Source organism: Canis lupus, chromosome 18 (genome assembly GCF_048164855.1).
Source record: "Canis lupus baileyi chromosome 18, mCanLup2.hap1, whole genome shotgun sequence".
Lineage (NCBI taxonomy): Eukaryota > Metazoa > Chordata > Mammalia > Carnivora > Canidae > Canis > Canis lupus.
The window spans coordinates 30,852,375-30,864,946 of NC_132855.1; the positions used below are offsets into that span (position 1 = coordinate 30,852,375).

The 12,572-nt window shown below is 36.6% G+C and overlaps 1 protein-coding gene across 4 annotated transcripts in view; it reads left to right on the forward strand.

Annotated features, from left to right (window-relative positions):
• Nucleotides 1-613: 613 nt before the first annotated feature.
• AGMO (alkylglycerol monooxygenase) overlaps nt 614-12,572 on the forward strand; it is a 345,425-nt gene continuing 333,466 nt past the window's right edge. For all 4 annotated transcript variants that reach the window (XR_012010942.1, XM_072783951.1, XM_072783953.1 and 1 more), the window contains exons 1-2: nt 614-1,251; nt 3,294-3,424. Coding sequence is in view for 3 of the 4 variants with exons in the window: in XM_072783951.1 (XP_072640052.1) it covers nt 1,129-1,251; nt 3,294-3,424 (254 nt within the window). In the remaining variant the exon portion in view is untranslated. The remainder of the gene's footprint in view (nt 1,252-3,293; nt 3,425-12,572) is intronic.

A 12,572-nucleotide genomic window follows, 5' to 3' on the forward strand; every position in this document is an offset into this window, starting at 1 on the left:
GGCCTTTTTCAAGATGAAGTACCATACTTATTGTAGTGTTTATACATTTCTTAACCATGTAACACGCATGTAGAAAAGTGTACTATAATTTTTATCAGGTCTCAATCTTCTTTTTTTTTCCTTATGGATCATTACAAAACTTTTCAGTATTGCACTCAAATCCTATTTTTCTCATATGCCTCATTGTTTTCATTGCACAGCTTTGCATAATATACTGATTTTTATCAGCATGTATGTCATATAACAGCAGAATTGACTATTCAAAGTGGAATGTGCCCTCTAATCTCCCTAAAAGGCATAATCAACTTGTGCTCCTCCTACAGAACACAAATATGGACATGCAGCAACATCTTAGCAGATTCTTCAGAGTCCCCATAAGCACTCAGAAGAATACAGGTGTGATTAGTCAAGGTTCCATTAAACATGATAGATCATGTAATAAACCAAATGCCCCTAAATTGGTTTGCAAACATTCAGAAGTTAACATCATACAAATTCAGAAATCTATAGGCAATAACCAGTCTGATATATTCAGTGCTTATTGACTTTGCGCTTAGTCTTACTAAGTGAGATTAGAGCACCCTGTCCTTTCAGGAAATAAGACTCTGCGAGGAAGACTACAAACTGAACACGACGTGAAGTTAACAAAACAAAACAAAACAAAAAAGAATTTTCCTTTCGTGATCTGAGTCTTGAATTGCCATACACTTTTTCAGAGTGAACTTTCACTTGTTAGCACTTTTTTCTTCCCCTTCTTTTTTTTTTTTCTTCCCCTTTCTAAGGCTGTATCATGTTTTTGTTTTGTTTGTCTGTTTTTCCACTTCTTTTTAATGTTAAGTTACTCCACCTACAGTCAAACTCCAGTGTTTATCTTAGATTTGGGCATGATTCCTCCCCTTTCCCTCCTCACGTGTCCTGCACCGCTGAACTCTGAACTCTGTCTTGATCCCTGTATTTTCTTGTCTCTACGCAGGCTCTTGGCTGTGTTCTCCATGGAGCTTTGTTTCTAGCTGTTCTCTGACAAAGAGCTTGTTCTGTGCAGCACAGCTCTCGTCCTCTTTGTTCAGCCTCTGGCTTCAACCACTGAATCACAAATATTCTCCAGCTGGGAATCAGACAAGGGCAGACATGAACCCAGAAGCCCAACAGGATGTTTCAGTTTCCCAGAGAATTCGCATGATGTTTTACATGATGAAGCCCAATGAAACGTCATTCCAAATACTGGAAGAGGTGCCTGATTATGTAAAACAGGTGAGACTCTCTGGGAAGACACTACTGTTGCTTTTTTCTTAATAATAAGTAAGCTAGGGGATCGCTAGGTGGTTCAGCAGTTTAGTGCCTGCCTTTGGCCCAGGGCGTGATCCTGGGGTTCCAGGATCGAGTCCCACATTGGGCTTTCTTGCATGGAGCCTGCTTCTCCCTCTGCCTGTGTCTCTGCCTCTCTCTCTGTGTTTCTCATGAATAAACAAATAAAATCTTTAAAAAAATAATAAGTAAGCTAAACACATCCTGGGGTTTTTGTTCACTTTCGTTCTTCAAATTATTAAATTCTAATAAAAAACAATTCTGTTTTATAAAGGCATGGAACACAATTAGAATTTCTACTTGAATTTCCATACAGTATGTGTAACCGATTTCTCCTGTTAAACTCCTTTCCTTGGATATGTCACTGCAGAATGTGATAAAACTTTACAAAGTTTTCCTAGATACAGTGGTGTTACAAATTTAGCTGTCAGAAGCTCAGTGTCAAATGGTTATATGACATCAGTAAACTTTGTAACAGTTTTGGTTTTAAAGGGCAAACCACCTCCCAGGAAACTATTTCCTCTTGAATTTAGTAGAGTAGTTCTGCAGAATGGATATAGAGCTGAGTCTAACTCTGACTTCCTAAGTTTGAACTTGAACCAAGTTTTCTTTGAAATTCTGAAGTGTTCAGAGGCACTTTTTACTTCTGGTTCCTGGCTATGATTGGAAGTGGAAATATCCAGAATTAGAACTTGAATACCTAAGTTCCCCACCCTGTCAAAGTTGTTCCTATAACACTTACTAGTTCAGACCAGAAATAAGGGGAAAAAAATGACATCAGAGAATATGTTCTTGGGAGTTCAGTTTAGAAAATTCAGAACTCATGACCAGTTTCCAAGTGAGTGAAACCCGTAACTTTCAGGATTTGATATTATTCCTTTCTGAGTTTTCTAAGGAGAAAAATGTGGTACTCACATCTTCATAAGTCATTACCTTTTGCATTTAACACCAAACTTCGTTCAATATTTGTTATCCATAGTGGAGCCTAAAAACACTTACCATAGCACAAAACTAAATCTGAGTGAATAAAACTTGGATGATGTTTTAGATTTTTTAAATTTTTTTTAAAGATGTTATTTATCTATTTGAGAGAGAGTGTGTGTAGAGCAAGAGAGGGAAAGAGAGAGAAAGAGCATGAGCGAGGACAAAGGCAGATGGAGAGGGAGAAGCATACTTCCCACTGAGCGAGGAGCCGGGTGTGGGGTTCAAACCCCGACCCAAGCCAAAGGCAGATGCCTAACAGACTGAGCCACCCAGGTGCCCCTGAATGATGTTTTAAATACACATTTTAAGTGATCATATTCCCTAAAATACTTGGAAGAAAATGCTTTGTTTCTACAATTTCAATTTTGTCATTCCTGTAATTCTAATATGAAAAACTAGCAATGCATGTGTCCTAAGTGAAGTCCTGTAAAGAGGGTCTGTGTTAGTCATGGAGATAATAGACTTCTGATTTTTGTGCTTATTTAATATGTATTTTTAGGGGCACCTGGGTGGCTCAGTTGGTTAAGTCTGCCTTCCATTCAGGTAATGATCCAGTCCTGCATCAGGCTCCCTGCTCAGCGGGGAGTCTGCTTCTCCCTCTACCTCTGCCTGTCACTCCCCTTGCTTTGTGCTCTCTCTCTCTCTCTCTGTCAAATAAATAAATAAATAAAATCTTTAAAAAAATGTATTTTTTTTTTAGCTCTAACTTGAAACCTGTCCATCCTAATCTTATTATTTTCTTGGCAGAAATATCATGGTTACATCTATGTTATATTTCATTTCCAAATTGGATGATAGATTTTGAGCACCTTTTTCATATATATCCAAAATAAATAGATTACTTTGCCTGTTGGGAGGAAATGATCCTGTAGGATAAGTATATACCTTCTCCTGCTATGAGATGTCACTCTGGGCCTCTGACTTCTGGAATGACTAATCAGGAAATGTGGAAGAATTTCATACCAAGCACAATAACATCTTTTTTTGTGCCATTTCCTTTCCAGGCAACTCCATTTTTCATTTCCTTAATGCTTCTTGAACTGGTCATCAGCTGGATTCTCAAAGGGAAGCCACCAGGTCGTTTGGATGATGCATTAACATCAATATCAGCCGGTGTTTTTTCTCGGCTTCCAAGGTGAGTTAGTAGGTTAGCCACAGTGAGTGAATGAGCCAAAATTCTCTAAGTAAGATGGAAAAGGAACCCACCATATGGAGAATTTCTCTATTTTCACATATACACATAAATCCCCAAAGAATTCAGTTTCTGTCATTATTTAAATTTTTGATATTTTATTCAGCATAGATTTGTTTTTGTATACATTTTTAAAGATACTGCTCTAAATATTACTTATCTTGATTACTGAGTTTACTGCTGCCCCCTTAAATTTTGTGCCCAAGGTAAAGGTTTTACTTGCCTTACCCTAGGCCCAACCCTGAGTTATGGTCTAGTTATCTCCTGGAAAATCAATTTTGCCTCAGGCAAATTCACACGCTAAGTAACCTGGGGTACAGTCACTCCCTAATAAAGATTGCAGAAAGGGTTGAATTACTACATGGCCTCCCAAGTTGTCTCTAGTGCTCATTTTAAGTCAAACATTTTCATAATGTGGATCTGGTGAAAATTTTTCACAGGTTCCATCTTGCCTAAGGATAATGTCTGAATTTTTCCCCATGATCTATAGAAGCCTTTGTCTATCTACCTGTACTTTTGCTCCCTTCATTCTCTTTCCCCCTTTGCAATATTTGTTCCTTCCATACTCTACCACTTGCCATTGCCCAGATGTCACACATGCTTCCCTCTGCTTGGAAAGCCATTCACGTGGCTGACTCTGATTCATTTCTTAAGTCTAAGCAAAGACTTCTCTTAAAGGGTCACATTGTTCAGTGAATCTTTTCTGTTCTCCAACGTACTTCAGGTATCACTTCACTGTGGTCCCAGGGAATCTTGTGTTTACCTCAGATATAGAATTGTCACATGGCATTATGCTTACCCGTTTTCTTTCCAGTCCTCCCTGATAAATTGCATGCAATTCGCGAGCAAGAGGGTTCTTCTTCATAGTTTTAACTATAATGCCTGGAATGATGTCTGGTACATCCTAGATTTTTTTAATTTCATATTTTTATAGTTTTATGTTGATGATAAGATTAGACGATAAAGGAACCAAACAGTAAATAATAAATGACCTACTACTTTTTAGAAAGAGTAAATTATAATGTAGGCAGAGGAGAAAGCAGAAGAAATGCATGGGAAGCTCTTTAATGTGAGGATTTAACATTAAATTAACCTCATATTAATGTGAGGATTTAACAAAGAGGCAGAGGGTGACCAAAGATTCCCTTAAAACTCTGTGCTTTGCATTGCTGATGAATGTTCCCGTTCCTACATCTCACCCATTGCTTCTTTTACTGTTTTAAGAGCTTTATTTCTGACTAGTGCTCATTGCTTCAGAATGTTTCTATGAACCACTCAGTGGCAAACCAAGATAGATTTTTCAAAAATAAAACCTAAAGATATCTGAGAAAAGTAGAAAAATTTCATATAATTGCATAAAACTATTTAGATAGGAAGTAACCTAAAGGTAAAAATTTCTTTCATAAATGTTACTATGGAAAAGTAGACTAGTGGGTATAAAATAATAGTAATAATTCTGATAATTATCATAATAATGACTCTGAAAATCCACTCCTATGGTTTCACATTGCTGTCAGAATTAGAGGATAATATCTCAAATTATTTGCAGTTAATTCCCATAATACACTAAATAAGAGTTCATAATTATACATAATTCCCTCTGTTTCATGTCTCCTCGAACAGAATTGAGCAAGAAATACATTCAACATGCTGAAAGGATACATAGAATTGATCATTGAAACTACCCAGTTGGTTACTGTAGTTTATTCTGAGGAAGTTAAGTGTACAGGTTTATGGAAATTATACAACTGACAAACTGTAAGAATAACATGATAATTGAGAATTGCCCTCAGGTACAATTAAAGATCACACATTTTGTTGAGTTGGAATGAATTTATTAAGAAATCAAGGAGACATCAAGCTGAATGAATGTTTGAGCATTACTTTTATTTTTTCAAGGTGGACTTTGGTAACAAGCAGAGTTAGATTATCCTCTTATCATAACATGATAACTACTAGAAATATAAACTGCATCCTTAATACTATATTTCTTCTAAGCAGTGTGGTTAAAAAACAGGGTACGGGGTTTTAACAGGATATATAAGAATCAAATATATATATATTTCATATATATAATTACATATGTGTGTGTGTGTGTGTGTGTGTGTGTATTTGCTAAAAACGAACCCCCAAAGCATAAGGGAGATGGGGAGGAAGGAGAGAAGGAAAAAAAGAGAGACAGGAGAGAGAATGGGAGAGATCAAAACAAAGCAGTCCTTCAGGGATGAAACACGCAGCAACTTCCCTTCACAGCCCACTACCCACAACGCTCCTTAAACTAACACAAGCTGTTCATCCTGGTGCCCTCTGAGAGAAAGGTAAAATGTTGTGAACTTGAATGGAGTATATGTTTCCTAGTTGCATTTTGAATGGGAACGGAAGAATACTTGTTGCTGTTGTTGTTCTTGTAGATGTGGCCAGCAATTCCAAATTATGAAATGTGGATACTTTCGTAAGTTTTATGAGAATTTCATCTTTTATAACCTTTTATCTAGAACATTTCAGCAAAGCGAATGATCTGAAAAAGAAATTTTAAAATATTCTTATTTATTTTGTTCCTATTAAGTACACACACACACACACACACACACACACACAAGCAGAGAAGGAAAGCTGATCCACAGGATCCACTCCACTCAATCCCCTTTCAGCAAAAGACAGGAAGGGGGATTTAACAGAAACTCTTAAAACAATATTTCAGCATCAAGGGGAATCCTCGAGCAAATCATTAACAGCTGAAGTTTAGATTAACACGGCATTGATCAAACCCTCTCCAAGGGACTAATTTCATTTTCTACACCAGCAACAGGGGCTTGCCACATCCTTAAAATACATGATTGTGGGAAAAATGGTACTATACCATTTGTTAATCTACTTGTGAGGAATTACATGTCGGATAATAATTCCAAGTAGGCATATGGCCTCTGACAAAAGAAATTGTGGAAATCAAAGTGAAACCATGAACATGTTTTTCCACTTTGCCATTCATGTAATGGAAATGCTGTATGCAGACTTTGAGGAAAAACAATGTTTGTTTGAAGATCTCAATTTCATTATTACATAAAAGTCCAAGTATCTTGAAGATTAGTAGCACACTTAGCATATTGATAGAAAAGATACATACTGTGACTTTCAAATATTTATGTAAGGGAAAATATTAATCATAGACAAGATTATATCTTGTTTATAAGCCTGTCAGACAGACCGTGACGTGTAATAAAAGCCCATGTGTCCTAAGAACCAGATTCTGGGCAGACCTGCATCTGTTTTGCTCTTCTGGAATCTAGTAGACAGACTCTTCCTCGTTAGAATCTAGTTCTGAAGTTATAGACAGATATTCGTATTTATAATAGTTAAATGTCGTGTAGCATACGTAGATAATCTGCCTATCAATTACTTGCATATGTGACTATAAAAAATTAAACTTAACAAAATACTTACTAAACCTACTTTAAAAAAATCTATCTAAAACTTGTGAAATATCCTGCTACTGACTTAAATGCTAATGAGTGAAAAATAATCACATCTCTTTTTTTCCCCCTGCTTATTTAAGCAGAACCCAATTTCCAATTCTTCATTAGAAAACCAGGACCTCAATTTGTTACTTCCTTCCAATGTTTCTGCTTCCATAAATTGCATCCTCCCCAGAGAAATTTTATTCCCGATATAAATATCTACAGTATGTTTGTTTTTAATGGGTTCATTTAGTCTGTTGAAACAGCAGATTATAAATCAAATTGCAATAGGCTGAGGGATAATTTAAGTAGGTAAATTTTCAAATAAGTTGGGGACACTCCACTTTTAATACATATGGGTCATTGCCAATTTTTACTATGGAGCCAGCTCCACGATATTCAACCATACATATGCACAGTTTTACTGGCCATGACTGCCACAGAATTTTCCATTCCTGACAAGAAAGTTTCAATTCATTAAAAAAAAATTAGAGAGGAGGAAATTAAATTTCTTTAAAATACTTTGACTCCTTGGGGTGGGATTGGAGAATAAAGGAAAATTGTATACTGAGTTTTTATACTAGACTGTGGTATCAGAGGCAGTACTGCCTTTGGTGACATCAGACTACTAACAAATCATTGCCTGTCATTTTGGGTGAGGACTTTAATAAATAGTTATTCCTTTTTCAAAATAAGAGAGAATGCATTTATGTACTGTTAATTACGATATTTCATTATTAATATTCTTTTTATTTACCTAAATTTTTATTAACACTACAGGTGAAGATAATACCGTTTTGAAATTTGTTGGTTTGTTAATTATGTTTGCTGGGGAGAATATCCGATTTCCTCTCAACTTTTATCTCAAACTTTGTAAATAGACTTTGTCTTCGTTGTTAATTGTGGAATTTCAGAGGTTGCTATTAGGCTAACCCTCCCTAATGATGCAAGCAAGCTTCCTTGTACTTATTCAGTAGAGAAATGGAATTACTTCAAGTAATTTACATCTTGCAAAGTAAAGAATGTAGTGAATTTGCTTCTTCCAAATTTACCACGTTCTATTTATAAAAGTCCATAGGTTTCCTGGTTGTTGTAAAAAGAAATTAAGTGATTGCATCATCAATGTAATGTCATTTCGCAGCAAGAACTATCAGTACAAATGTTATCTGCCTTTAGGAGGTGGAGGTTGTATTACGTATTCTGTTAATACTGAGCAAAAATCAATATTCCACTAGATGGAGCAAAAGTGGCAGTAGCTTTAAGATAGGGCAAGTTCCTGGACTAGGTTTAGGAGATTTTGAAATAAATAAACAACAAAATTTCTTGGAAAAATCCGTATATATAGTCCAACCATATTCTTTTCTAACTTTCTGAAGCTTGTAAGAATATTTAGAATGATCCTGTTCAAATATTGTTTTATTTTCTGGCTTAGAAGACAGGATTATTAGAAACAAAAAATGTTCTATTGATTTTCTTCCATTTTGCATTATCTAGCCAAATCAGACAAGACACACAGCTCTAATGACAGTGATGAAATAGTATAAATTGGCAGATATCTGTGGGTTCTGAGTACAAAATTTCATTTCGAGTCGCTTTGAAATGTTGTGTTTACAATAAAAGCATCACATCAAATTTCACTTGCTTAATGTATGACTAGACTATGAGAGTATTTGAGAGTTAGAAAATTTTAGGGTCCTTTTAGCCTAATTTTCTCATATTTTAAATTAGCCCTAAGATGCTGAAGGGTGGACAACCTATCCAATGTTACCTTTTTGCTTTTTTTTTTTTTTTAAATGTTTATTTATTTATGATAGTCACACAGAGAGAGAGAGAGGCAGAGACATAGGCAGAGGGAGAAGCAGGCTCCATGCACCAGGAGCCCGACATGGGATTCGATCCCAGGTCTCTAGGATCACGCCCTGGGCCAAAGGCAGGTGCTAAACCACTGCGCCACCCAGGGATCCCTACCTTTTTGCTTTTGATGCTGGGTATATTCAAACTAAGATGACTTTGAGAACTGCATAGCTTTGTAATTCTCAATCTCCAATTAATATTTATTCCAATGCACTGATTATTTTTAAGTTTTAACATTATAAATTAACTTCATCTTTTTAAAAATTCGGGATCAGACCTGGAATAGCAATTGAGTAACTAAATACTGACAGGACAATTTTTAAGTTTTGAGAGAAATGTTATATAAAATGCTACCTTTCATTTGCCAGAAACATCTTAGATGCAAGAGAAATTGAAATTATTTGAGGAGAAATCATGAAGAAAAAAGACAATAGGAGGAAAGCTCTATAAATGAAGGTTGTTGATTAGAGGATTCTCATGTCTCCTTATATTTAGACCATTTCTTCGTCTTGCATTCAAAATTATTGAGTAAAAAGGATCTAGTATTTGGTTATATAAAGCTCTATGCTTCCCCAAATTTCATCTCCATATGATAAAGAAAGCTCACTACATTCATACATATTACATATGTCTCTTCCCACAGAGAGTTGAAGTTCGAATTCCACAGTGCAGAGTCATATGCTGGAGGTCAAGGCTGGGAGAGGACAGAGGAATTGGGAAGAAAAAGAGGAAGGGAGCTTTGGTTTATGATTCAGGGTCTGGTGGGAACATTTTTGAAAATGTAGGTGCTATTTCCTGCAATCAAGGGCTTTCCAGAGCTTGATAATCATTTCCCAGCTGTATCCCTTTGCTGAATTGTTTTTAGCTGTGGGTACTCCATGGCTGTTTTTTCCCATCTATGATGGAAGAGGATCATATTCATCTTGCTGATAGAAAGCAGGGAGTTTAACTCCCACAGCTTTTCCCCTTTTTCCCTTTGCTTTGGGGAAGGTTTGGCTTCTTGCTAAAGTGTGAAAAAAAAAGTCTTGACTGTAGTATGTCAGGCATATTTCAGCTCGATTTGTGTCAACCCTAATAAGTAAGTTTACAGAGTAATAAATTGGGTGTCTGCTCAAGACCTGGCACCTGTACAGGAAATAAAAATGTATTTTCAATTGCAGGCAGGTTCTCTTTGTTTTGCAAGTGGAAGTTTTACACTTTTCCTGGGACCCTCTTTCTTTTATTGAAGTCTTAGTATCTCTAAAGCCTATTTCAATTGTCTGTGGAACAGGCAAGGGAGATAGCACTTTAAAAAAAAAAAAGAGAGATTCTGAATGGATGGAACACTGATGAGACAGGTGATTATGAATGCCGTGTTCACCAGTGTGTCCTCCTAGTTTCATGTTTTACCTGGCACCTCGCAGGCCTTCAACTTGAATTTATTGAATGATTCAGTAAATCCATAAATGGATCTGCTTTAATAGCATGTACTAAAGTTTACGCAATAAGCTATAGATTATTTCAACTTTTTGTACTATTTTCTAAGTTTTAAAGTTTTTTCTTCCTGGATTAATCTTTTTTAAGGATTATTGAGTGGAACACTTGTGCCTCTCAAGAAATGTTTTAGCATTTTGTTGTCATAACTGGGTGGCAGAGCTGTGCTACCAGTATCTAGTAAATAGAGACCCAAGAGGAGGTACCTGGTGGCTCAGTCAGTTAGGTATTTGACTCTTGGCTTTGGCACAGGTCCTGATCTCAGAGTCATGGGATCAAGTCCTTCATTGGGCTTAAAGCTCAGTGAGGCATCTACTTGGGATTCTTTTTCTCCCTCTCCCTCTGCCACTCCCCTGCTCACTTTTGTTCTCCCTCTCTCTCCTCATCCCTCCCTCTCTCTCTAAAATAAATAAATACATCTTAAAAAAATAGAGACCCAGGGATGCTGCTAAACATTCTACAATTCACAGGACAGGTCCTCACAACAAAGAGTTATATGGCCCAAATGGGAATAATATCAAGGTTTAGAATCCCTATTTTAGAGAAATTGTTAGATTGAGCCAAACAAAATTGATATTATTCACTGTTTTTTACTTAAAGTTGAATTTTATATGGTTAGTCCTCTATTAATGGATAATAGGAAGCAATTGTAAAATTTCATAATTCGAGTAACTTTTTCCACATAATAGACCCCAACAATAAAGAATTGTCTTGAATGAATGTCAGTAATGACACTGTCAAGAAGCCCTTGTCTAAGTATATAAAAGTTTCTAACCAAGCTAACATGCTTTAGGATAAAATTTGTTCTTTCTCCCACCTTGATAAATGTTGTATATTAGTTTGTCGTGATTGCAGATCTGCTTGTTTATAGTGCAAGGGAAGTTGCTTTGATCTAAGAGTGAATTACTTCACGTCGAGGAAGCCTTGGTAAGACAATGTCATCATATTATGATGCTACTGAGTGCTTTTGATATGGCCATATGATACAATGGACATTTAAACTCAAGAATTTGTGAGGACTTAAAGAAAATGTTCAGCGTAGGCAAGGCTGTTCTTTACTGACCTAAATCACTCTCTGAAGACCGTGGGACATTAGCTCCTGCCATGGCAAGGCTACTCTTCATTGGCAGTGGTGGAGACCGTGCAGCGGCCCCATGAAAGAAATCATCTTGCCCATTAACACTGGTGCCTTTGTTCTGCCAGCACTGTGCTTCTCTAGCAACAAGAGACTTTCAATTTGTGCTGGCAGCTAGACATCAGCTCTTGATTGGCTCCACTAATTCTTCCAAGAGCCAACCCATAGAAAAAGCTATACCTTCACTAAATCTGGACTTTATTTCTTCCATCTCCCTTTTGCCTAAAACAATAGTGTAATTAATCTATCACTGGTTTGGAGTTTTTATTTCTTTATTGGCTTATGAAGAGGCATGATCCTGTATGCTACTGGCTTGTGAAATATTACTATTCTAAATTATAATTCCTACAGCAAATCTGCCTTAAATAAATTAACAAAGATAGTCTCTAAGCATAATTTGCCATGAACAAAATAATGAATAAAATAATAATAATAATAATAATAATAATAATAATAATAAACATAGGGACACCTGGGTGGCTCAGCAGTCTGCCTTTGGTTCAGGGCATGATCCCAGAGTCCTGGGATCGAGTTCTGCATTGGGTTTCCTGCATGGAGCCTGCTTCTCCCTCTGCTTATGTCTCTGCCTCTCTCTCTCTGTCCTTCATGAATAAATAAATAAAATATTTAAAATAATAATAATAATAATAATAATAATAAACATAATAATAAATTGGAAGACAAGTTTTACATTTTAAGTTTTTGAATTCCTCAGAACATTGTGGGTGCTCCTGGCCCATGGGCAGTTCTATCTCGTGACGGACCCCAAACACTTGTATGTGACTATCCCAGAATGCTTGTCCTAGTTCTTGTCTGCATATCTAAAAATAGTCACTGGGGATTACCTTGTCATGTCTAGTAGTTTACACACCTGCACAGGTTGGCTCTCTGGAGGACCAGACGAGAAAAGAAGCCCATGCAGTTCCTACAAGCAGAGTCAGAGGCATTTTGATAGGGATTCTGAAATATCTAGGGCATGGCCTGGGTCATGACAGGGGTTCTGCATAAACAGTTTCCTTTGGTCAAGAACTCACACTCAGAGACAAAACTGCTCTTTCTAGCCATATAATTGTCGGAGAAGGTCATTGGGAGAATGTGTCCACTGCATGACCCTCAAACTGGACTTGGGCAATCAGTCTCCTTTCCTTCACCCCGTCCTTGGAATGTATATTCT